Source organism: Cucurbita pepo, chromosome LG04, assembly GCF_002806865.2.
Source record: "Cucurbita pepo subsp. pepo cultivar mu-cu-16 chromosome LG04, ASM280686v2, whole genome shotgun sequence".
Classification (NCBI taxonomy): domain Eukaryota; kingdom Viridiplantae; phylum Streptophyta; class Magnoliopsida; order Cucurbitales; family Cucurbitaceae; genus Cucurbita; species Cucurbita pepo.
This window is the reverse complement of record NC_036641.1, coordinates 4553256-4579561: the sequence shown is the minus strand read 5'-3', so window position 1 is coordinate 4579561 and position 26306 is coordinate 4553256. Positions and strand designations below refer to the sequence as shown.

Here is a 26306-nt window from a genome sequence, read left to right as displayed (position 1 = left end):
CATCTCCCTTTAGGGTTCAACGTTCTCGCTGACACACCGTCCGATGTCTGGCTCTGATACCAATTGTAATGGATATTGTCCTCTTTAGACGTTTTCTTTCGAGCTTCCCCTTAAGGTTTTTAAAACGCGTCTATTAGGAAAATGTTTCCACACTCTTGTAAATAATGTTTCGTTTTCCTCTCCAACCAATATGAGATCTCACAGTTTAGGACATAAGTTGTTAAATTTATGACACAAAAGTGATTATTAATGGTTGGTTGATCTTAAGCTCTTGCTTTCTTGGTCACCACAGAAACTGCAGAACCAAATGTTGAAGGTCAATTGTAGTGATCGTTCGGTTTTGGTTTCATATTTGTTGGTTGTCAATTACTCTCGTGGTTGTAGGGTGCTTTGTGGGATCAATCACCTCAAATCCTTGATAAATTTCTTTCCCTCCTCTCGGATCAGTAGTATTCATGAGTTTAATGTTGAAATCTTCTTCAATAACTCCTCGATTAACCACGCCACCATTAAGACAGAACTACTTAACCTTCTTTCACTCTTTGAGACTCTCCCTTGACTGCTGTAAGAAGAAAGATTAATTCGACTGAACCTGGGGTTAGCGAGGCCGTTTTCTTGCAGGAGTGCTAAGGCGCACCCTGAATGAATTGGCTGTTGGAGGGGATTCATTAGTGTTATCCGCTACGAAGGGCATACTGTCGTCACAAATCGCCATCGATAAATGTTGCTAGATATTCGAATCGAAAAATTGGGCGAAGAAGAAAAGATCCACAGACAAATCGAGTCGAACCTAACCCACAGACCAACCTAGCAAACTAGCAGAAGCAGCAAGCTCAGCCACCTCAACATCAGCAACCAAGAGCCATTCCAGACCCAGACGCTCCAGCTCCCGTACGTCACGCGCTGTCCAACAGCTTCATCCCTCAACCCACATGATGGCCCGACACCAACCTAAAGCCCCCAACTCAACCGAGGCATGCGTCCAAGTCGTCTCTAAGTTAAGTTTGGTTTACTGTGTATTTTCGTGGATTTACACTATTTGTTGAGTCAATCCACCATGCTTCTGGTGAGTTCCTACATCGGTTGCAGAGAAGAACGAAACATTTTTTTAGAAGAGTGTGAAAGTCTCTCCCTAACAAACTTGTTTTAAAACCTTGAGGGAAAGCCACCAAGAAAAGCCCAAAGATGACAATATCTACTAGCGCTGGGCTTGAACTGTTACAAATGGTATCAGAGCCAGACATCTAGCGATGTGCCAGCAAAGACGTTAAACCCCAAAGGGGAGTGGACACCGAGTATTATGCCAATGAGGATGCAGGGCCCTAAAGGAGATGGACTGTGAGAACTCACATCAATTGGAGAGAGAAACGACATCAATTGAAGAGGGGAACGAGTGCCCGTGAAGACGCTGGGACCTGAAGGGAGTGGATTGTGAGATCCTACACCGATTTGAGAGGAGAACAAAATATTTTTTATGAAAACCTTGAAGAGTAGTTAGAAGGGAAAGTCCAAAGAGAACCATATCTGTTATACACTTCTCCTCGCTCTTTTGCTAACCTTAGAAAGATGATAAAATAACTTGTGGATGGAGAGAAATTTTGGGAGTGAGAAGCTTAGAACTAGCCAGATCAAGAACGAAGTAAATTTTCGTTCTTCTACAACTCCATGTGAAATTAAAGTTTTCGAAAGAAACTTCGAAGTTGTACCTCGACAAAATTATCGTTTCTCAATGAAAAATAGGCAACTGACTAAATGGCAAGTACATTGAAAACAAGACTACTTGCATTACTCAAACACAGCTGCATCACACAAACCAATCATCTGCCTTATTGTTCATATATTATACAGCATGATAGTAATGAAATACCTGGCGCGCTCTGTGGAGATAGAAACTACTAGTTTATGTATGGTTCATTTGAAGATTAATACGAGACCTGAGACCCAAATGGAACGAGAAAGGATTATGGAAGAAACCAACAGCAGCAGAATCATTCTGAGGAGATGGCAACTACTTGTTTCCCAACATTGCGACCACTAAAGAGTCCAATCAAAGCTGCTGGCCCGCTCTCGAGGCCGTGAACCGTGTCCTCAACATATGTTATTTTCCCTTCTTGGATATAAGGCAACATTGCTTCTAAGAACTCGGCATAGCGATGGAAATAATCGGGAGCACCGAAACCTTCCATGCGAATCCGCTCAGTCACGAGACGCAAGAGATTATGCACACCCTCAGACTGACCAAGATTGTATTGAGATATCATTCCACATACAGAAATCCGACCATGGGGTCTCATGTTTAAAAGCACAGCATCGAGCGTCTTCCCTCCTACATTTTCGAAGTAAATATCTATACCTTCAGGGAAGCACCTGCCACCAAAATAACGTACAAAGAAAAGGTTCCATTTTCAAGATTATGAATTAGAAGTCAGAACTTCAACTGTTCAGCTGAATCCTAATTAGGAAGGCGCTAACATTTTTTGTTGTTTTAGGCAATCATCCGTGCAGTCCATCTATGTTATTATGATGTTATTCTATATCGGATTTCTTATTGCTTTTGCTGTCATATCACCGATTATACCCTTACATACATGGTTACCAGATACTCACGGAGAGGCACATTACAGAAGGGCAACTAACCGCTTTAGTGCAGCATTTAAGTCGTGTTCTTCCTTGTAGTTGAAAACCTCATCAAATCCAAACTTGTTTTTCAGCAGTTCAATCTATTTCAGGCATATAAGACATGAAATTGATATTTCAGTAGAATGTATGGGGGAGAAAAACAACCCTTCGTTGATGAATATCGATAAGCAAAAAATGATCAGAAAGTACAAGCTGCAAAATTCAAACAACCTTAGAAATATTAGACCTTTTCAAAACTCAAAACTACATCTATATGTCACTTGGTTTAAATCAAATCTACTTCCTAAGGTTGAAATAAGTACATTGACTAAATTTATGGACTAAAACAGAGAATGAACGGTTTTCCCTGCATAGATTTATGGACTAAAACAATACCACCAGCATTAAGATTTCAAAACCAAATTAAGATTCAACAACCAACATATATGTATCAATCAAATATTGATAAAAGAAAATTTCAATCAGCACATTTACATAAATGAATGAATATCACAGAATATAGAACAGAGAATGAACGGTTTTCCCATTGCATGAAACTGAATTTCATCGAAGAAATGAATGATTGGGAGAAAGAGGCCATAGAAGCAAACTTTAACAAAATAGCTTACCTTCTCTCTGCTTCCAGCGCTCCCAACAACATAACAACCCATCAATTTTGCTAATTGGCCAACAAGTTGACCAACAGCACCAGAAGCTGCTGATACAAACACGTATTCTCCCTTCTTGGGGGAACATATATCATGAAATCCAAAATAAGCAGTTATACCAGGCATGCCTGTGAAGATTAATTATGTATCAAATATAAGGTTCAACATCAACAAAACCAATGAGAAAACTTCCCCTGACATTTATCACTTTCTCAAAGAGAAGGTATCATACATGTTTAAGTGACAAACATGATATAGAAGTTTTTAGAATATAAGAATACGAGTGAGTTTGGTATGATTTTTAGGAATGTGAAGAATAAGTTATTGTCACCCAAAATTGTGAGATCCCGGGAGGAGAACGAAACATTCTTTATAAGGGTGTGGAAACCTCCCCCTAAAGATGCATTTTAAAAAATCTTGAGGGGAAGCCCAAAAGGGAAAGCCCAAAGAGGACAATATCTGTTAGCGATGGGCTTGAGCCGTTACAAATGGTATCATCGCCAGACACCGAGTGATGTGCCAACGAGGAGGTTGAGCCTCGAAGGGGGGGTGGACAAGAGGCGGTGTGCAAGCAAGGACGTTGGGCCCCGAAGGGGAGTGGATTGGGGGTCCCAGATCGATTGGAGAAGGGAAAGAACGCCAGCGAAGACGCTGGGGGCCCCAAAGGGGGTGTGGATTGTGAGATCCTACATCGGTTGAGGAGGAGAACGAAACATTTTTTACAAAGGTGTGGAAACCTCTCCCAAGAAGACGTGTTTTAAAAAACCTTGAGGGGAAGCCCTAAAGGGAAAGCCCAAAGAGGATCCTATCGACTAACAGTGGGCTTGGGCCGTAACAAAAGTACTCTACAAATTTTACCAAACGTGACTACAAAAGTTCTAAAGACACTCTTAAGTCCTCGTGGCTCTTAGTTATGCCTCTTCACAAAGTTCTTATCCAAACCTGCTTTGCTTCAAAGAACTATTCACAAAATCACTATACTACTCTTCCACAATCAGTAAATTAAAAATTCAGGAAAATTCAAACAGAAAACTATACCAAGAATTCCAGTATAGTATGAGAGGGGCACATCCGTATGCTGGATTTTGAAGAGTTTTTCAGGCTCCTCAACGACAGAGTATTCTTCCCATTTCAACATTCCCCAAAGAAGATCACCTTCCTTGAAATTCGAGTGTGCAGACTCCAGAACTCTGGCTACTCCAAACCCAAATAGCAACTACAAATATTTCCAGCAGAGAATAAAACGATCATCTCAAAATTTCATTTACGTGCATCTAAAGTTTCCTTCCCTCAACTTCCAAGCTATGACCAACAGTACAAACACAGATTTCCTTCAATATCATCATCACATTCAAGATCAACAGGCGGGATAATTTATATATACCCTAATCAAGAAACTCAAGAAAACTCCACCCGATCCGATCACAGAAAAACAAGAAAAGTACGTAACAGGACGAGCGAAGGAAATTAAATTACCGAGCCAGGAGAATAAGAAATTGCAGCGGGGCGACTTTCCATGAGCATTCGCATGAAGGGATCGCAAGAAAGATAGAGTGTTTTGAGCAATACGCCATTTGAAGCTTCAGGAAGCTTCAATCTAATGCTACTACTGGAAATGATGAAATCGGATTCCTGAGGGAAACCGCTAACAAAATCCCGAAAAATCACCTGCTTGTTCTTCACTTCGTCGCCCAGATTCGCCATTTTTCAAATTTCTCTCAAATTTCTCTCAAATTTCTCACACTCGCATAGACCGGGAGATATGATAATGCTAATTAATGGCCGAATTTGGATTAGAACGCTAATTAATGGCCGATTTTGGATTAGGAGGCTAAACCTTCTACCTGACGTGGCTATCTTAAAATGACTCAATTATAAAATTATTTCTATTTTTTATTTCCAGCATTAAAAATTGGTCCCCACCAGATATTTTAATATATATTTTTTTAAAAATTGAATTTTTTTTAATACATATTAACATCCATCATCGGTGTAATTTATACAACGTAGCTTTCAATATTTAAAATAAATTATCATCGAAGAAACTGAGAGTATAAAAGAGCAAAAATGGCTTAAAATCGAAACCCTAATTTAGAAACCCCAAACCGGGACGTTTGAAGCACGTGCTAAAAAAAGATCGAGTACCTGTTCATGTTTTTCGAAATCTTTGTGGGCAACGATCAAGTTTTACGATATATATATATATATTAGTGGTCAAAATAGAAAAAAGGATGCGAGTAGCTTGCTTTTCTTTCCCTCCCCAATAAGTTAATCTCATCCACATAAATACATGAATTTTGCAGTTCTAACAAAGGGCTTCAACCCTGCTATCCCGATTAGAAAGAAAAGTAGACCCATTCGGAGCAGACTCCACTTCAACCGCAACAACTTCAAAGAGCCTCAGGCTAAACAGCAGGTTCAACCAGTGCCGTTACAATATTCTCTCTCAGGTAAGACCTGAACAATATCTGTTGCAGCTAGGTCAGTCTCCAAGCTCTTATGTTTCGGAAATCGACTCCTACCTAATCTTAGAGCAGTGTATATACCTTGAGTAGGCACTATGCTTTGACAACCCTTGGTACATGTATGTGGGCTTTTTGCTTCGGTCCTGTCAATCGTCCGTCTCCAATGCAATGTCTTTCCGTTCCGGATATATATATAAAATCGAGGCATTTGACTCTTCCATTAGTGCCCCTTTCCCTTGATGAGTTGGCTTACACTATTTTCTTCAATCAGAATTAGCTTCTTTGACCTTGGCCGGTAGAATGCTTCTCAGGCCTCTTTCNGGTGTAGGTTATATATATAATATTTATATATATATATATATATAGTTTTGATTATATAAATATTTGCCTATTATTTTCCACTAAAATAATTAAAATATTTTAAAAAAAATACCCCCTATATTGACTTCTAATTTGACCGTTTATTTAAATATTCTTTTTTTATTATTATCATTTTCTAAATCTAACATGGCTATTTTTAAATAACTAAATTAAAATATTTTTACTTTTCATCCCATTATTTCAATACTACCCTTTAGCATTTCACAGTTATTTTAAAACAAATAAAATAAAATTTTAAACATTTCATTTATAACAATTATTAAAATGTCATATAAAAAATTTTAATATTACCCATTGCCATTTCATAAAAACGCCCAACATTCTAATAAACGCTCCTGACTGAAGCAGATCTTCTAGGCGTAAGAAAAGTCATCAGATCCTTCTGAGTAAAGAATGACAGTTTCCGGTAAATGACTTCCGTCAGTGACTATGGAATTGGAATTTAGGCTGAGCACTACTAAAGAGATTGAGCTTGCAAATTGACTGAGCTTCCTCTTTCGTTAGGGAATAAAAGACGGATCTGGCCTTTCTCCCTCCTAATCACTTCAAATACCCAAGAGAATAACTGCAAAATACCTCCTTCCTATTCTATTGGGGATGCATACAACATGAATGGAGCGAACTCTTAAATAAGACATCAATTAGTGTCTTAACCCTTATCCTATAGAATCTCATCCAACACCAAGATCAGTAGTCAGTTACCACACTTTTCTTTCAGCTCCCGCTATTAGGGAAAAAGGTCTTTTAATGTTTTACCCCTATGTTGGATAGAATTTGAGAATTCTTGGTCCTTAAGAGTTCCAGAAGTAGGATCAGAGACCGGCCGGCTTCGCTCATTCACCAATATGACCTTGCCTGACCCTATTTACCTTATTCATTCAATCCTTCAAACACAGTAAACAAAGCCGAATGATCGAACATAATATTTCAGTTTATGGGTTATTTCAATTAAACCCGTGAAATTTTTTATATTTTAACTGTCGAACTTAGAAACAAATGAAATACGAAGATTTAGGTAACAACAAAACAATCTACGAAGATTTAGGTAACAACAAAACAATCGCAAATGTCTCATGTATGGAGAAAAAAAAATGTATAAATGAACAAAAATAAAAATAAAAACCATCCTATATGACAATTGATACAAGAAAGCAACCATGGGCAAGAAATCATGAAAAAAAAAAGCAAAAAAGCCAAAGGAGTTTGAAATATAATCTGTAAACATTTGTTGTCGGGGTTGGAGTCGGGGTCGTGTCGGGACGCTATTTAGCTTCCTCGGTCACACCTATAACACTTTCCACATGGTATAGCAAACGGGGGAGAGTCGACACGAGATGGTTTCCTTTAATTGTATAACAGACAAGGAAAAGAACAGAAAGAATCCTCTAAGGACAAGGAACCAGACTGATCATCCAACAAGCAGAGAAGGTGAAAGGGACGATGATGATCATGATAGAAACACCAAACATCTGAATCAATCTCCGCAAACAAAACCAAGAACACAAGCAGATCCGGAGACAAAGCAAGAACACCAAAAGACTCCCCCAACAAGAGCAGACTGGAAATAGGAATCACAAGTGGAAAAGATAGGGCAGCAGTTGCTGAACTCTCAAGAGCTTCCAAACAACTTGCCGAGCGTTTTAGCGTGTACGAGACCACTCGACCATAAGCCAGCAGGACGTATTTGTAGATTAAATGATTTAATTTGCAAAATTGCTTGAGCATCCCAAAGGCTTTGGTATGTTTTAAGTTAACAAGAAACGGTATTATGCACCCAAAAAGATCATAAAAAGGAACAATGCTGCCAAAAAGTTTACACAATCAATATAACACAACAGGTGATAGATAGATAGGTCATCATACTAGTAGAAGGCACCAGAAAGAAGAGTAATTACCTGTAAATTCCTCCAAGACAATGGGAAGAACGTCCTGAAATGGAGATTTCACTTCCAACTTTCCGGGTCGGGACACAGATCACTAGTCGCAGCTTATCAAAAACCCGATCCTTTCAATACCCATCCAGATAAAAAACCAGGCCTAGTTGTACTTTAATAGAAATTTTTAGCAGTTATTGCAATTTCCCTGTGATAAGTAATCCAGCAGCTACATTGGCATTCAAAGACCATAAAACCCGATTTGAATGAATATGTCAAGAACACATTAGACACCATTGTACCAAGATACCAAATTCATCACATAGGAACACAAATGTCTCAATACTAACGCCAAGTTCTGCACTTCAGATATCTGAACTGTAACATAGACAACCTGTTGAAAGAAACATGAACACTCTGCAAGACATAACAGCAAGATCCCTCCATGTAAGCTGCATTTAATGTGGACATAAATTCAAGTCATCAGTATAAGGCAGCCATAATGAATCCAACCAGTCGAGTTAAGATGAATTACACACCTTAACAGAGAAGACACGATTCTATCAAGAACGAAAGCCACCAGAACCTGAACTCCGTCGTTCATATGGCCCAGAGCGGTCGCGACTGTATCGATCACTTCCCGAACCTCCTCGATCACCAGTATCCCTATTGCGCCCACCAGATCTATCTCCATTTCGATCTGGTCCATAACGACCACTGCCACCACCGCCGCCGCCGCCACCACCACTATATTTGTCATCCCTTCCTCCATACCTACCTCCTCTACCGCCTTCACTGGGACATTCCCGGGCAAAATGCCCTGGCTTCCCACATTTAAAGCAATCTCTACTGTTAGATCCACGCCCACCACCAAAATCTCGATTTCGATCACGATCATTGTCACGACCACGTGGACGATCACCATCGTTGTCTCTACCTGAACCTTGGTTAGGCTGAGCCTTATCAACTGTAATAGCCCGGCCATCTAAATCCATTCCATTCATGGCTTTGATTGCCTCATCCATAGCTTTCTTCTCATCAAAAGTAACAAAACCAAAACCACGGGAACGTCCAGAAAACTTGTCAACAACTACCTGCGAAACAGATGATGCATCATCAAAAAATGCTAAGGGTGACTATGGAACATCCTTAAGCAGCAGAGACCTTACGGTATCATCCATTATCATCAAATGCAACAAGCACCAACCTCACATTTCTCACATTTCTATTTTTAAACATTAATCAATAGCCATTAAATGTGTATAGAAGAATCATAACTCAAGGAGTTCTTTTCACCATTTCATTTCAAGGAAGATATGAAAAAATAGGAAGACCCAATGATCAAGCAACATCCATTCCAAAATTAAACAAAAAAAAGAAAAAGAACCGTAATACAGCAGCAAGAATTTAGACTATAATCAGCTAAAATAGGGAAAAAGAGAAATCAGATACCTTGGCCTCTTGAAGATGGCCAAACTTTTCGAATGCTTCTTTAAGACCTCTGTCACTAGTTGACCAAGAAAGGCCGCCAATAAAGCACCGATACTCCCCCTCTTCAGCCATTACACGAGCTACATCGAAGAACCACATAATGAAAAAGAGTGCGAATAATTCGAGGAAATCCAGCATCAAGAAAATTAAAAGAAAACGCAATTAACTCAACAGAAGAAAACACTAAAGAACTTTCTCGATCGGAAGAATCAAAATACCAAAATTCAGCCGATTACGGAATTAAACATGTATAAATTCAATACTTTTCCCGAGCATATTGAATTAACAAAATCATTAAACGTAAACAGAGAGAAGGAAAAAAATGTTACCAGCAAAATTGAGCTAACAATTTCCGAAGAACGAAAGCCCTAGAACTCGATTCACTTTCGAGAGAAACCAAAGGCGGTAGTGATGGTGGGATGGTTAAACTGGTTGTAGGGCAAAGAGCCAGTCAACAAATTGAAGACCTCCGCAGGTGCAGTGATTTATTAATCGTCACAGTGGGTCGTTTTAGTGGACTCGGCCCATATTCATAAACTTTTATGGACTCGGCCCATATTCATAAACTTTTATGGACTCGGCCCATATTCAAGTTTTTATAAACGTTTTAATGGACTCTCTACTGGGCGAAAAGTTCGCAAAGATCGAGTAGGTATGAAGAGTAGGTTGTGACCTTCACGTGCACTCATGACAAGGTAGCGACACCAAGTGACGCCCAACCAACCAACCGCCCACGTGAGGACCGAGGAGGATGGTGCATCATCGAACACACCATATAAGGTGTACATTGAAGCCAAGTCGAGACATAGGTTAAAAAAGGAGGTAATGAGTAGACAAGAGTGTCAAAGATAGGCTTGCTGAAGGGTTGGGTAGGGCCCCGAGCCTTAGCCTCANCAGCAAGAATTTAGACTATAATCAGCTAAAATAGGGAAAAAGAGAAATCAGATACCTTGGCCTCTTGAAGATGGCCAAACTTTTCGAATGCTTCTTTAAGACCTCTGTCACTAGTTGACCAAGAAAGGCCGCCAATAAAGCACCGATACTCCCCCTCTTCAGCCATTACACGAGCTACATCGAAGAACCACATAATGAAAAAGAGTGCGAATAATTCGAGGAAATCCAGCATCAAGAAAATTAAAAGAAAACGCAATTAACTCAACAGAAGAAAACACTAAAGAACTTTCTCGATCGGAAGAATCAAAATACCAAAATTCAGCCGATTACGGAATTAAACATGTATAAATTCAATACTTTTCCCGAGCATATTGAATTAACAAAATCATTAAACGTAAACAGAGAGAAGGAAAAAAATGTTACCAGCAAAATTGAGCTAACAATTTCCGAAGAACGAAAGCCCTAGAACTCGATTCACTTTCGAGAGAAACCAAAGGCGGTAGTGATGGTGGGATGGTTAAACTGGTTGTAGGGCAAAGAGCCAGTCAACAAATTGAAGACCTCCGCAGGTGCAGTGATTTATTAATCGTCACAGTGGGTCGTTTTAGTGGACTCGGCCCATATTCATAAACTTTTATGGACTCGGCCCATATTCATAAACTTTTATGGACTCGGCCCATATTCAAGTTTTTATAAACGTTTTAATGGACTCTCTACTGGGCGAAAAGTTCGCAAAGATCGAGTAGGTATGAAGAGTAGGTTGTGACCTTCACGTGCACTCATGACAAGGTAGCGACACCAAGTGACGCCCAACCAACCAACCGCCCACGTGAGGACCGAGGAGGATGGTGCATCATCGAACACACCATATAAGGTGTACATTGAAGCCAAGTCGAGACATAGGTTAAAAAAGGAGGTAATGAGTAGACAAGAGTGTCAAAGATAGGCTTGCTGAAGGGTTGGGTAGGGCCCCGAGCCTTAGCCTCAAAAGTCGGGGTTTCAAAGCAAATTTGGGTATGCGATTTTGGAGTCAAGTCCATCCATATGAAATACGAAAACTCGCCAAATTTGGTGTTAATTGAATATTGGACGCAGAATTCAAGACCTAACGATGGTTGTTTGGTTCGTCACCTAGTTCTTCAATCATATATGTACCATATTCTGCCTTTCGGAAGAAAATCTGATGCGAGGACCCGATCCTCAAATGGAACGCTAGCATATTGCTCTCTATGTCCCCGTTCTCTGATTTCCCATGTCTTCCGTCGGGTTTCTTCTCAGAAAGACCATACTTTTTTTGTTTTTTTTTTGNATGAAAAAGAGTGCGAATAATTCGAGGAAATCCAGCATCAAGAAAATTAAAAGAAAACGCAATTAACTCAACAGAAGAAAACACTAAAGAACTTTCTCGATCGGAAGAATCAAAATACCAAAATTCAGCCGATTACGGAATTAAACATGTATAAATTCAATACTTTTCCCGAGCATATTGAATTAACAAAATCATTAAACGTAAACAGAGAGAAGGAAAAAAATGTTACCAGCAAAATTGAGCTAACAATTTCCGAAGAACGAAAGCCCTAGAACTCGATTCACTTTCGAGAGAAACCAAAGGCGGTAGTGATGGTGGGATGGTTAAACTGGTTGTAGGGCAAAGAGCCAGTCAACAAATTGAAGACCTCCGCAGGTGCAGTGATTTATTAATCGTCACAGTGGGTCGTTTTAGTGGACTCGGCCCATATTCATAAACTTTTATGGACTCGGCCCATATTCATAAACTTTTATGGACTCGGCCCATATTCAAGTTTTTATAAACGTTTTAATGGACTCTCTACTGGGCGAAAAGTTCGCAAAGATCGAGTAGGTATGAAGAGTAGGTTGTGACCTTCACGTGCACTCATGACAAGGTAGCGACACCAAGTGACGCCCAACCAACCAACCGCCCACGTGAGGACCGAGGAGGATGGTGCATCATCGAACACACCATATAAGGTGTACATTGAAGCCAAGTCGAGACATAGGTTAAAAAAGGAGGTAATGAGTAGACAAGAGTGTCAAAGATAGGCTTGCTGAAGGGTTGGGTAGGGCCCCGAGCCTTAGCCTCAAAAGTCGGGGTTTCAAAGCAAATTTGGGTATGCGATTTTGGAGTCAAGTCCATCCATATGAAATACGAAAACTCGCCAAATTTGGTGTTAATTGAATATTGGACGCAGAATTCAAGACCTAACGATGGTTGTTTGGTTCGTCACCTAGTTCTTCAATCATATATGTACCATATTCTGCCTTTCGGAAGAAAATCTGATGCGAGGACCCGATCCTCAAATGGAACGCTAGCATATTGCTCTCTATGTCCCCGTTCTCTGATTTCCCATGTCTTCCGTCGGGTTTCTTCTCAGAAAGACCATACTTTTTTTGTTTTTTTTTTGTTAGGGGGCACAGAAAGAATGTTCTTTGTTTGGCCTGAACTAACCACTTTTCGAAAACTTAGGACGCTCCACAACACCATATGACCGTTTGCCAAAATCATATCTACACTTGCTAGTTTGAAAATGCCTCAAAATGTAGCGTAGGTATAGTCAGTTCTCCACCACCCTTAAGCTCTATGGCCTAAGCGAGTTACCTTGTGACACATACATGTGTCATAGTGAGAGCGAGCGCTACGAGACGAATGTCTCAGGTGACTTCCTTTGAAATGAATCTTTCAAGTACGATATCAGACGGAACAGGTGTGCCAACATTGCGCCCCAACTCATGTGTCGGAGGTTGGATCATACACCCGTTATTTGGTATAGAGTCCATAAATGACATAACATGGACACCCAGAGGGTCCCATGCCTCGATAAAATCTAGATAAATGGATATCTGGGATGTCTCAATATTATGAACGACATGTGAGCCGGTTCTCAACGGCATGATCGAGTTAAAAAAATACTCTTAAATTTTATTTATAAAATTTAAAAAGGTATTAACGAATAATTAAACGTTTCATTTATATATTAACAATAAGAAATAATCTTTAAAATTTTAAAAGTATTATCGCGGAGACTAATTCTGTGTATTTTTAAATAAGAATTGAGAAAATTCTTACAACTCTCAATTTATTTTACAATTTTGATTTCCCCTCCTACCATAATGCATAACAGCAACGATTCAGCATCATCCACCGGGAGCGGCGGCGGTGGAAGAGCTGAACGGCACTTCCGATTCAAACCCCGATGTTCAACGAGTGTTTCAATGTTCCTACATGAAGAACATGAAGACCCAATGCAACTTTCCGGCTTCCGGTTTCGTCGGCTACACTCAAATCCTTACATACGTCCACTTTGAATTGAGCCACCGTTTCTCCGCCGGCTTCGAGAGATACCTTTTCGAAGCCCAGAAGGTGTTTCTGAGGTGAATTGTGTACCGATGGCGGTGATGAATACAGAAAAACTGTGTGACTTCCTGATCTCTGTCCGAGATTCTTCACTCTTAGATGAACCTCGAATCCTAGGTTTTGGCAGCTCTCTTGGACAACGTCTAGCGAATAGCATTTTGAGGAGCGGCAAATGTGGCCTTCTTCCAAGGGGATCGATACCATCTCTGGGGCTTGTACAAGGTGATGTTTGAAATCTGTGTAACTCAATCCGTCCCCAAAGGAGTATACTGTTTCTCCTTTGTAGAATCTGTATGTTCTTCCTGGATATCCAGTAGATGCATCTGGTCTCATTCTCATGTCTGTCATTGGGACCTTCTCTACGTATGATTGTGGGTACCAGGTCATGGGTAGTCTACCACCTGTTCGATGAAATGCCTCAATGAGTTTTTGAAAATTTTGTTCTTCTTAAGTACAGTAGTTTAATTGTTTTCATGGTAGTTAGTTGAAATAAAGTGAATTCTATGGTTGGAGAAGTAGAGAAACTTACTTGGATTGAAGGACCCAAAAATTACATCGGCTATGGCAGCACCCCCAGCTTCGCCAGGGAAACCAACCCATAAGATGCTTGTAATTTTGTCATCGTTTTTGGCAAATGTTACATCCATGCCTCCACCAGTCATTATGACAAGAATCACAGGTCCTTTTGATGCTTTTGCCACTTCTGTGATTAGAAGTGCCTGCTGTCCTGGAAGATTCAGGTCGACTCTGTCTCGACCCTCGGCTTCAATCGATTGATTTGTTCCTACTACGAGAACTGTGGCATCTGCTGATGCTGCTATCTTCTTTGCTTCATCTAGCTGGGCAGAGACGCAAGCCACATCGATGCAGCCAGGCTGATATGAGGTGGATACTATGGCTGATAGGCCTTGTAATGGTGTTGTATATTTGCACGGTATGCCTGCAAAATGATAGCTAAGTCAGAACATGGTTTCGTTTTTTGACGAGCAGAGCAAGTTAGCGACTAGATTCGAAGACGAAATTTCAGAAAAAAGTTTACCTGCGTAGTTTCCAATCATGGTGTCTGTGACATTTGCATTGGGGCCAATTACTGCCAATGATTTAATTGCAGAGGGAGATAAGGGCAGAGATTTTGGGCTGTTCTTAAGCAAAACTATGCCTTGTCTTGCAGCCTCTCGAGCCAACTCCTGATTCTCTGGTGTGCAAACATCGTTTGGACCAAGCTTTCCATAAAGCTGCTTGCTGGGATTGCCATCAAAGAAGCCTAACCGCATCAATGTCATAGCATTGTTAGAAACCGCCCTATCAATGGCCGTCTCATTCACCAGGCCTGCCGTAACCGCTGCTTCGGTATGTCCCCCAAGAAAGTTGCCACAGTCAAGATCCAACCCTGTTAGGTAAATCCAATCTCATTGAATCATTCTCTTTCAAGTATAATACATGAGAACACTGGAATTGACAAAGTTCTTCCTGAAACTAATTGTAGCAAATGATTTACCTGCCGATATAGATATCGCTGCAGCCTCCTCGGGCGTCTTGGTATAGTGTTGTTTGACGTAAAGAACTTCTACTGAATCACAATCTGAAACTATGTATCTGCAATTATCTTATGTTAGTGGAACATATTAGCCAAAACTACAAATTTAGTCTTCCATTAAGTGGTTTCCTTATTCTATCTAGCTCAATTTGTAAGCTACCCATGTGTAACGAGTTCATCTTTGTTCTGATACTCAGGGCAAAGGAAAGAAAGAAAGAAACATACCCATTCAATTTCCACTGGCCGCGGATTACCCCAGCAAGGAGGTCTGGATCAGCACAAGTTGGCTTGCCATTAACTTGATTGTAAGAACACATGACACTGGCCACATTGCCATCGATCACACAGCTCTTGAACGGTGGCTGAAACGTGTCCTCCAAATCTTGCGGGGACACCTTCAATCAAAAGACAAAGACAACCTTCAGGTAAAAAGAAAAAAACCCCATTGACAAACTCAAAGCATTGATAGTGAAAGTGATCTTTTATTTACCACAGCATTGAAGTGAAAACGATCTGTGCCTTTCCAGTTATCCAAATCATAGGCAGTGTAGTGTTTGCAGCAGGCGGCGACTTTAAGGTGGTCGGGATTGCCATCCTCCCGCTGCTGCAGGCCTCGGACATAGCTGACAGCATACTTGCTGGAGAGCAAAGGGTCCTCCCCAGGAGTCTCTTGGCCTCTGCCCCATCTGGGGTCTCTGAAAATGTTAACATTGGGCGACCAAAAGGTGAGTCCTGCTAATCCTGCATTGTACATAGCTCTTGCCTCCGTTGAAACTACCTGCACAATTAACAAGTAGAATGTCTTTCATTTCAATTATATCTAATCTCCACTCTTGTGTTCTTCATTCTTGATGAGTATTTGCTTATTTTTTTAGAAAAAAATTTAGATTATCCTGGAAAAAAGAATGTCAGCTGTCGGCAGTTTCCAATGTCTGAATCAAAATCTTCCTTTTGAGCTGGAACCATCACAAAGTTTTGAAAAACACTTGAATTTGTGTACAAAACTCCAGTAGGTCAACAACCACCATTTTCTTTTGCTAGCAATTATTGGATAATTTAGCTTTTTATGCAAGTTTTTCAATCTCTTTCTCTCTCCTCTTTAAGCCAAGAGATTTCTGAACTATCTTTCACCTACCTCCACATAACATGCCTAGTAGCAGCTGTTGAAGGTAATCTAATATCTACTTTTTCTGACAGAAAATGTGGTGGAAATAATCTAGAAAAATATTAGATTCTTTTTCTTCTGAAAAAAATGCTGATACCCTTGCAGGAGAATGGGGTTTATGATCATCTTGAAATCTGAAAAAACCTTTGATTTTCATGGATCTTCTTATATTAGCTCCGAGTTCTGCACTCAACTCACTGAGTCACAATTCCAAGTTCTATATGCTATGCTCAAAAACACATTTTGCAGGTTAAAAACAGATTGTTTTGGCTTGATTAAAGCATTTCTGCTACCCACATTGTCCAGAAGCAGAGTTAGAGAGACAGAGAGAAACAGAGGAGCATTGCTTGAATTACCTTTCCAATGGTTTCAAACAGAGTAGCATTGAAGGATGCTGCTGTCAAGATGACCTGAGGGAAGCTGGTGGCGCCAGGAACCACAGTTGAAAAACTTGTCCCCTGACCGACTCTAGAGACACCGTGCAAAGCCTCCGACCACCATTCGTACTTTGGAATCCCCAGTCGGGTCACACTCCCAGCCTTGCTGACTAGAAACCCGATCTTCTCCGTCAATGTAAGCCGCTTCACCAAATCCTCAACTCGAGCCTCAAACCCGAGCGACGAATTGCAGAAGCCGAACCCCGCCACAGCCGGATTGTTCTCAGTATCACAGGCAAACGGCGTTCCCTGCTGGCCGGAGCTCCGGGAGAAACAGAGAGACAGAAGAAAAAAGAAGAAGGAGAATGTGAAAACAGAGACCTTTGGTGCTCTGTTTTGGAAAGCCATGGCGAGCTGGATTTTGGCCGCCATGGAAATAAGAGAGCTCTAATGGAAGAGTGAACAAAAGGGTATATTGTAATGCTCATGCAATGAACATTGTTTTATAGTGAAAGAGATGATGGAATTACGTAAGCCCAAAACCAAAGCACGTTGTTTCTTGGCTACCCATGATGGATAATTTGGAAGGAAAAAAAAAATATTTAAATTAGTTAAATTATGTAGTTTACGTAAGATCGATGTCATCATCATAGAGTTATGTTCATATAAACTCTTTAAGACATAGCCCGGATTCTGAAACTGTAACGACCCAGATCCACTGCTAGCAGATATTGTCTTCTTTGGGCTTTCCCTGGCTTCCCCTCAAGGCTTTAAAATGCTTGTCTTCTTTGGGCTTTCCCTGGCTTCCCCTCAAGGCTTTAAAATGCTTGTCTTCTTTGGGCTTTCCCTGGCTTCCCCTCAAGGCTTTAAAATGCTTGTCTTCTTTGGGCTTTCCCTGGCTTCCCCTCAAGGCTTTAAAATGCTTGTCTTCTTTGGGCTTTCCCTGGCTTCCCCTCAAGGCTTTAAAATGCTTGTCTTCTTTGGGCTTTCCCTGGCTTCCCCTCAAGGCTTTAAAATGCTTGTCTTCTTTGGGCTTTCCCTGGCTTCCCCTCAAGCTTTAAAATGCTTGTCTTCTTTGGGCTTTCCCTGGCTTCCCCTCAAGGCTTTAAAATGCGTCTGGTAGGGGAAGGTTTCCACACCCTTGTAAATGGGTGGTTCCCAATCTACCCCCCTTCGGGGCTCAGCGTCGTTGGCACTCTTTCCTTCCTTCAATCAATGTGGGACCGCCCCTAAATCCACCCTCCATTGGGGTCCAGCGTCCTTACTGGCACACCGCCTCGTGTCTACCCCCATTCGGAGAACAGCGAGAAGGCTGGCACATCGTCCGGTGTCTGGCTCTAATATCATTTGTAACGACCCAGATCCACCACTAGCAAATATTGTCCTCTTTGGGCTTTTCCTTTCGGGCTTCCCCTTAAAGGTTTAAAACGCGTCTGTTAGGGGAAGGTTTCCACACCCTTACGAAGGGTGGTTTGTTCTCCCCCTCAACCAATGTTTGACATCACAGAAACGTTATTACTTTATCTTTTAACATACGAGGATAAGTCTTCTTTAAATGTGACATAGAGATGGAACGAGCTAAGCCCGAGCCAAACCCGAGCCATAGGGACTAGAATGTAATTTTGGGAAAGAAATGGAAAAGAAAATGAAAAGCAAAAGTTGATTTATTTTGGATTGGGATTGGTTGTTTGGGAAAAAGGAATTGAAGTGGGAATCTAATTTAATGGAACAAAATTGAGAGGGTGGCCGTGGGGTACCCTACAACTCCATGACTTTTGTTTTAAAATTTTACTTTATTTACATAATTACTTTACCCTTCTAAAAGCATTAAGAACAAGAATTAAGCACTTTTTTAAAGAATTTGAAGGTCTAAACGATCCATAAGCCACAGTTTCAGGGTTCGTATTCATACTGGACATCAGAATCAAACGAGCTTTTACCCTTTTGTTCTACACGAGATTTCTGTTCTCATTGAGCTCATCTTAGAACACTTATGTTATCTTTTAACAGATTTATCGCTCCACCGAGATAGGCATTGAGTCCGAAAAGAGTAGTGTCCCACCGAGATAGGCATTTGACCTCTTAGGTTAATTGTTCATAATGGTTATTTGACTTGTGAAGTTGCCTTAGGGAAACATTATTTGTTTTTTATCTTGTTATGGGTTCCCATGCTACAATTAGCCCATTGATTCACAAGCATAGCTATAAGATTAATAAATAATCTCCCTAGTTATGCTAGAGTAAGCTCAAATTCCAATCAATTCGAGATTTCATTCTAAAATTCTTTTATCTTACTTAACTTAGATATTAATTAACATATCATTAAGATATCATTGTTCAACGAGTATATTTGGTAAGAACGTTCGTGAATTGAATTGGGTCATTAAATTTAATATATTTGATAAGAATGTTCGTGAGTTGGATTTAATGAAACAATATTGCACGTGAATGACAGGGCCATCTGATATCGAATTTGAATTTCAAATCCTAGTTTGAATCCTAGATATGAGGTGTTACACAGAAGAATTGAACGAGTGAAATTTTAATATAGAATAACACATACTAATGTGGTTTATTTAGAGACAAATCTCGAATGTTAATGATGTAACGACTCTAAATTTCTATTTATCTAGAGTTGTTATCGTCGTCGTCATCTATACTCATGCGAAATTAAACATTTAAAACTTCCTCATAAACGTAAACTCAATCTTAAAACACTGTCATGGACTTACGTGTTTGAAAACATCTTTTAAATGACACGACGAAATACTCAATAAAATAAATAATCGTTAAAATTAAAAACACCCTATTCTAGCTTAAGCTAAGAAAGTAAGTATAACTACCTTATGCATGTGTCATGGTCTCGAATTGCGATGTCGTCATGAGTCGTACATGGATGTACTTGAAATAGAAGTTGTATACAACTTAAGTGATTTAAGAAATACTTAGTAAGTGACTCCATTGGGGCCAGTGAATGCAAATACATGTACCCGATGATCTGCAGACCTATCATTTAAAAACCGACTGGACAAAATTAGATGTGTAGTACTTCCCTACATACGACTCACAGGTGCGAGTGTGGATCCCTAGGTGGTTTGCACCCTTAGACCCATCATAATCGAGGTAGTTGTCCGTAGGTCAACAGACCCCTAGTGTCAGATCATCATCATCATAGTGTACGCTTCCGTACTCATCATCATAAATGAGGAAGTATCCCAATGTATATGAACACACAAAATGCATGAGGTCCATATAATTTTCATCTTTAAATCATCTTTATGACCCAACCCTATACCTCATTCACACATTACTCTAGGTAACATACACGCATTCATCATCATTAACATTAACTAGGGTTATGTCTTTGAAAACTCATCTGACATTTAATACATACACATCATCTTAATATGGAACATCATCATATTAAGTCATTTTATCATCAAACGTCGCAGATCATCTTGTTATCGCATCATCATCATGTCAACATCATGTACATATCACATCATCATTTAACGTCATTATGTCATCATATAACATCATCACATCATCATTTAACATCATCACGTTATCATATAACATCATCACACCATCACATCATCCTTTAACATCATCACGTCATCGTATAACATCATCGCATCATCATATAACATCATCACATCATCATATAACATAAAACATAAATGACACCTGGGACGGCCACTGGCCACTGGCCACCTGTCATATGATAAAGGTATTTTAGGAAAGGAGTTGAGAGATTAAATGAGAGGTGGTTGGTTACTTTATTTTATTTTTATTTTTATTTTTTTATTTTTATTATTATTATTATTATTTTTTACCGTGGTTACAAATGAAATAAAAAATAAAAATACCTTGTTTTAGAGAGTTTTTTCACTCGTAAACTAAATGTAACAAATATATGCTAGAGGCGGGTCTGAGTCCTTACAAATGGTATTAGGGTCACTGAACGTTGTGCCAGCGAGAAGGTTGTTTCTCGAAGGGAGTAGACATGAGGTAGTATGCCTATGAAGACGTTGGACTCTGGGGGGTGGATTGTGAGATCCCACATCGATTAGGGAGAAGAACGGAACATCCTTTACAAGTGTGGAAACCTCTGCGAGTAGACATGAGGTGGTGTGTCAATGTGAGATCCCCACAACGATTGGGGAGGAAAACGAAACACCCTTTATAAGCGTATTAAAAACTTTGAGGGGAACCCCGAAAGAGAAATTTGAAAGTAGACAATATTTGCTAGTAGTGGACTTGGATCGTTACATTTTCTATATGTTTCAAACGTTAAGACACTCCAAATAACGCTCAACGCCACCCATTCAACTTATAGGCTTCAATTTCTCTTCTTGTTGCTCGTAATATCACTATTCCTCTACTCCAAATGCTCGATTCCTACAAAAATAAACAATTATGAACATAAATATTTTCAATTAAACATTAGAACTAAAAATAAATAAATTCTAAGAATGGTAAATCATGTATCTATGCATAGAGATTGGGAATAGTATTGGAGTGTAAGCTGTGGATAAAGTCAAAAAAAGGCAGCGACTTTGGAAATTTGGGTTTTCATAGGAAGCTGTTTCTGTCGGTTCATGTCAGAGCTGTTAAGAACAGATGTTTGGGACTATGCTCTCCGGCAACCACATCCAATTAGACACTGAGTGACTGACAAAATTATCGATATGAGCACTAAAATTGTTTACAACTCGATTAGAACATAACACCCTTTATGAAGGCGTGAAAATCTTTCTGTATAAGACGTGTTTTAAGTAATGCTGCCGGTAGGGGTACGATCATTTTGTTTTACATAATGCTGCCGTGACGGTTACTAGCTCTAAAGGGTGTCTGGCCTAAGGAGCTCTCGGAGTATGAGTATACTCACCTGACAAGGAAAGTGGTCCAACGGTGTGCGAACTGATTGGTGAATCCATACTCGCACGTATGGGCTGTGTGTAGATTATATGATACACATCTAAGTTACCCGTTAGGACAGTACCGTACGAAATTAAATCGAAAGGATAGGTCCCGTCATTGCATTAACATGTTCTTGCATTTAACCCGAATAATAAGATATTTCTTTAAATACTCAAGCCATGTGCTACTATTTCAGGTTAAGGTAATGCATTTCTGTACGGCTGATGACAGGCATCGCAACTCGAGACTATGACACATGCATAGGGTAGTCGTATTTATTTTCTTAGAGTTAGGCTAGAATTGGATGTTTTTAATTTAAACGTTTATTTATTTTATTTAGCCTCTTGTTGTGTCGTTTTTCAAAAGTTATTTTCGAAACACATAAGTCCATGACTATGTTTTAAGATAAAAGGTTATATTTTATAGAATTTAAATGAAGTCTTTCCGCATTCCTTAAACTATTTTATAAAGTAATTATTAACACTCCAATTTTTTCGGATGAGTTTCTAAACTTAAAAAATCCATTAAAAAAAAAAAAAAATCACATTCTTAAGAGAAATGTTTCATTCTCCTCTCCAATAGACGTGAGATCTCACATTTCACCTCCCTTGAGGGCAAACGTCCTCGCTGGCACACCGCCCGGCGCCTTACTCTAATACCATTCGTAATATCTCAAGCTCATCGCTAACAGATATTGTTTATTTTGGCCCGTTACGTATTGCTCTCACCCTTACAGTTTTAAAACAAGTCTACTAGGGAGAGATTTCCACACCTTTATAAGAAATGTTTTGTTTTTCTCTCCAACCGATATAGAATCTCAATGGTGATACGTAACGGGTCAAAATGGACAATATCTGCTAGCAGTAGCTCGAGCTGTTACAAATTAATGTATTCGACGTAAAAAAGTGTAAAATATTAATAAGAAAAGAGAGCATTAGTACCGACATGTCTAAACTATATTCGGTGACATTAACTTTTAAAATTAAAGCAAGTAAACTATATTAAGATGTTAATAATTCCGTCCACATCAACATTTAAATCTTTTGTTGAGAGAATGAGTCACACAACTACTGTGGTGTTATCGATAATTATAAATATAGAAACATAGATTAAATAAATAACATATGCTATGAAACTTTATGTTATATTTGGGGACATGAAATATTATTATAAAAGATTTTTTAAGGTAAAATTAAAGAAACCAAAAGGGTTTGATGATTAAATGATGATGTCAACAATTTTTTAAATTGTTAACGTCTCGACGTTTGTTTCAAAAATGAAAATGAAAGAAGAAGACACGTTATTATCGACGGTTTTCGGGTTGCAGAGAGACCTTTTTTTTTGTTTAGTTCTTTAAAAATTTTAATTTCATGTCGTATTGATTTATATTTTTCGATTAAATTCTGCTCATGTTAAATGTAAGTAACGGGCCGAACATTGGAAAAGAAATTATTAACTTCAACGGCTTCATTCCTCGGATTACAGGTACTCTTATTGTTGTTAATAGACCCCACATTGGCCTACCTACGAGAATCGTTTACTAGAGGCCTTAAAACAAAACGACGAAAAATAATTAATGTGAAATATAAATAACAAAGAAGGATGATCTAACCTAAAAGCTAACACAAATTCTATGGTCTTCAACGTAACACAGCCGTCATCCGTACATGAGTGTCTTGTCTTTACCTGAAATATGAGAATTGCACAAGACTTGAAATACTCAGTAAATGATCTCACCATTGGGTCGAAAAATGTCATTTAAAATTGTTTTCTCTTAGGCGACTTTTCAGTCCGAATAAATTGAATGTGTAGTACTTCTCTACACACGACTCACACATGCAAGTGTCTGTCTTCCAGGCGAGTTCGCACACCCTTAGACTTGTTGATCGAGCTAGCACTCTCTGAGATAGACATGAACCTCCCTCGATCGAGTAAGATATCATATCACCAGCTACACGATTAGAAGTTCAAGTCCTCCCCTCTCATCATTTATTCACATGCACTTGACTCGATTGCGTGAAGTGCAATACAAAAGAAGAGAAGTTAGGTGGAATGATAATAAGGGAGTTAGATATTCCAATGAAACTAGTAAGTGATATCCATTTTGAAATGTTCATATGTCTCTAAAAGCCCCACAAAGCATTCATGATATCAAACACAACACATGTTCAATATCTCTTTGTAAAGAGCTATCATTTGCTCCACACCTATAAACTTAACAATTTCTTAAACTCTTTNCTCCACACCTATAAACTTAACAATTTCTTAAACTCTTTCATACTTGTTCATGAGTGCTACCCACCTACCCTTGCTTTTATCACAAACTTTGCTTTTTAGACTATTATTGTAGCGTTTAATGGAGTGTAATGCGTTAAAGTTGAATTGGGTTGGGCAGGTCCGGTTGAGACTCTTTTTAAATCTAACCCAATTGTTCGGGTTTAATTTTGTCAACCCAGATAACCTTTATTAAATTTAGATTAGGCTGGTTCACGTCATTTATTCAAATTTAGTTGGGTTGATCAGATTTTTGAGTTATTAGACTTTTTAAACACCCAAACTATTATATTTTTCGTATATCGAAAGATATCTAGTATATCGAATTTGAACATTTCAATTACGAACAATGTGAAATTAAATCCAACATCGATCATGTATGAATGTCGTATATTGTTGCATATCTTAGAGGAGAACTTCAATGTGTGCTTAATGTTTGTTTAATGTTCTACCAATATGCACTATATCCTTCAATTTTATGGGATTTGCATTATATGTTTACGTTTATTGCTCAAAATAATCTAAATTTGGGATTTTGATGTAACCTGTTGCACTTAGTAATGCTAGCAAAGTGAGGAATTTAATGTTTATGTAAGCAATATCTAAGTCCACATTTGCAAAAATTGTGAGTGCTAAATGTGACACCCGAGTAAAAGAGGGGTACATGAATGAATCAAGACCACATTTGAATGAGAGCGACCATGAGGATAAGATGACTAAAAAAGACTTAAACTCAATCAATTCTTGTCAATATCCGCTCACTACCCATACCAATAAGGTGCATCTTTTTGGTGGCTCAATCATAAAAACTTCATAATTAAGTGTATTTTGCTTGAATCAATTCTACGTTGGGTGACTCTTGAAATTTTTACTAGGATGCATTTGAGTGAGTTCAAATCATGTTTGAAGGACTCGTGTTGGTCTGAGAGATAATCTTCACTCTTAGAAGCAAGAAGTAGAATGCTGAGGCTTTCAGGTGCCAATACTGACCATGGATCAAACTTAAAGAGAAACGATCCTGATCCGAATGCTGAGCTTTTAGCATTTTGATGATTTATATAAATTGTAACGTCCTATACCTAGGATTCAGCATTTGATGTCGGCACCTGATGACTTTGATATTTCCACAAATTCTTCTAGCAAGCGGCATACTAAGAAAATTTTCAGGTCACCCAACATAAAATTGTTCCAAGTAAAATACGCTTATCCATGAAGTTCAATGGTTAAGGCACCAAAAAATAAGTTGCACATTATTTGTAAAGATAGTGACTTTCAATTTTTTAAAGCCTTTTAAGATAAGGTCTCGACTCTATTAATGCTGAATTGGTACTAAATTTGGTTGATTTGTTAAACCATCAACGTGTGGCATAAACATTTAGGTCACGTAACCAATTGAGAGATTACTAAATAATGAAATCATTCGGGACTTGAATTTTACTCCTTGAAATCATACAAAAATATCGAAGGATCTATTGATGTTACAAATCGATTTTTGAGGTTGTGGAAGACAGGATGTGACTAACAGACTATGTTTAAAACATTCAACATTACAATCCGTTCCAATGTAAAAACGTGTACACATGCACATATGTTCAATTTATTCTTAAAGGAGCGAATAGGATGGGGTACAAAAGATGTGAATAATGTGTCAAACTACAGAAACATGAGGATAAGACAAAAATCTCGAGTCAACACTCTTCTTTGGCTACTGAGCTTCCGAGCACCCTCGCCTCGACCATCAACAACATGCACTTGAATAAGAGAAGGTAGAAAGGGTTGAGTGTAACGACCCTAAATTTCCACATATCTAGAGTCGCCACTAACGTCTCATGCTCATCTCTAATGCAGAATAAAAACCTAAGCATGCTCATCTTTACTAGCGGAAAAATTTAAAACTTCAGAATACGTTAAAACATTGAAAAACACTGCCGGACTTACGTGTTTCAAACATCATGCTGGAGTTCAAAAGACAAAATAAAACGATTACAAATTAATTAATATAAATGAATGAAATGCAAACGCCCTATCCTAACCAAGACTAGGAATTTTAAATATGCAACTATCCTATGCACGCGCCACAGTCTCTGATCACGATGCCACCGTCAACCGTACATGGGAGCCTTGCCTTTACCTGAAAAACAATATGGCACACGGCCTGAGTATTTCGAAGAAATACTCAGTAAGTGACCCCACTATAGGGGCCATGCTAATGCAAACACATGCAATCATGAATAGGGACCTATCTCTAATCATCTTAGGGGTGGC

General features: G+C 39.1%; 3 protein-coding genes and 1 long non-coding RNA gene across 7 annotated transcripts; 1 reads left to right on the top strand and 3 right to left on the bottom strand.

Annotated features, from left to right (window-relative positions):
* Positions 1-1745: 1745 nt before the first annotated feature.
* Positions 1746-5068, bottom strand: LOC111793147 (2-alkenal reductase (NADP(+)-dependent)-like). The gene is made up of 5 exons (XM_023674896.1): positions 4764-5068; positions 4326-4503; positions 3249-3415; positions 2638-2720; positions 1746-2367 (listed from the first exon to the last, which is right to left on the bottom strand). Exons 1-5 carry the CDS (start codon positions 4989-4991, stop codon positions 1989-1991), a joined length of 1035 nt encoding a protein of 344 aa, XP_023530664.1. The 5' UTR covers positions 4992-5068; the 3' UTR covers positions 1746-1988.
* A 3089-nt stretch (positions 5069-8157) lies between these two features.
* Positions 8158-12059, bottom strand: LOC111793576 (glycine-rich RNA-binding protein RZ1A-like). Of its 3 annotated transcripts, none has more exons than XM_023675524.1 (4): positions 11931-12059; positions 10448-10566; positions 8547-9101; positions 8158-8459 (listed from the first exon to the last, which is right to left on the bottom strand). In XM_023675524.1, exons 2-3 carry the CDS (start codon positions 10556-10558, stop codon positions 8571-8573), a joined length of 642 nt encoding a protein of 213 aa, XP_023531292.1. In that variant the 5' UTR covers positions 10559-10566; positions 11931-12059; the 3' UTR covers positions 8158-8459; positions 8547-8570. The 3 variants fall into 3 exon arrangements, with proteins under 3 accessions (XP_023531292.1, XP_023531291.1, XP_023531290.1); XM_023675523.1 differs by lacking the exon at positions 11931-12059 and adding an exon at positions 10816-10944; XM_023675522.1 differs by lacking the exons at positions 10448-10566; positions 11931-12059 and adding exons at positions 9460-9578; positions 9828-9956.
* Positions 12060-13430: 1371 nt separating this feature from the next.
* Positions 13431-17425, bottom strand: LOC111793963 (beta-xylosidase/alpha-L-arabinofuranosidase 2-like). 2 transcript variants are annotated; one of them, XM_023676055.1, is made up of 7 exons: positions 16824-17424; positions 15793-16080; positions 15528-15697; positions 15264-15361; positions 14805-15155; positions 14295-14705; positions 13431-14166 (listed from the first exon to the last, which is right to left on the bottom strand). In XM_023676055.1, the coding sequence occupies exons 1-7, from the start codon at positions 17274-17276 to the stop codon at positions 13595-13597; spliced, it is 2343 nt and encodes a 780-aa protein (XP_023531823.1). In that variant the 5' UTR covers positions 17277-17424; the 3' UTR covers positions 13431-13594. The 2 variants fall into 2 exon arrangements, with proteins under 2 accessions (XP_023531823.1, XP_023531824.1); XM_023676056.1 differs by lacking the exon at positions 15264-15361 and having other exon boundaries at positions 14805-15167; positions 15514-15697; positions 16824-17425.
* LOC111793964 lies at positions 15603-16834 on the top strand. Its single transcript, XR_002815001.1, has 3 exons — positions 15603-15727; positions 15830-16027; positions 16717-16834. It is a non-coding gene; the product is annotated as an uncharacterized LOC111793964 (long non-coding RNA).
* Positions 17426-26306: the final 8881 nt, after the last annotated feature.

Coding starts and splice junctions, on each gene's coding strand:
- LOC111793963 (XM_023676055.1), bottom strand. CDS start 17,276: ATGGCGGCCAAAATCCAGCTCGCCATGGCTTTCCAAAACAGAGCACCA. Junction 14,706..14,804: donor CATGATTGGAAACTACGCAG/GTAAACTTTTTT, acceptor ATCATTTTGCAG/GCATACCGTGCAAATATACA. Junction 14,167..14,294: donor TTTTGGGTCCTTCAATCCAA/GTAAGTTTCTCT, acceptor TTCATCGAACAG/GTGGTAGACTACCCATGACC.
- LOC111793147 (XM_023674896.1), bottom strand. CDS start 4,991: ATGGCGAATCTGGGCGACGAAGTGAAGAACAAGCAGGTGATTTTTCGG. Junction 3,416..4,325: donor ATACTATACTGGAATTCTTG/GTATAGTTTTCT, acceptor TAATCTTCACAG/GCATGCCTGGTATAACTGCT. Junction 2,721..3,248: donor GCGCTGGAAGCAGAGAGAAG/GTAAGCTATTTT, acceptor TGCCTGAAATAG/ATTGAACTGCTGAAAAACAA.
- LOC111793576 (XM_023675524.1), bottom strand. CDS start 10,558: ATGGCTGAAGAGGGGGAGTATCGGTGCTTTATTGGCGGCCTTTCTTGG. Junction 9,102..10,447: donor GCCATCTTCAAGAGGCCAAG/GTATCTGATTTC, acceptor TCTGTTTCGCAG/GTAGTTGTTGACAAGTTTTC.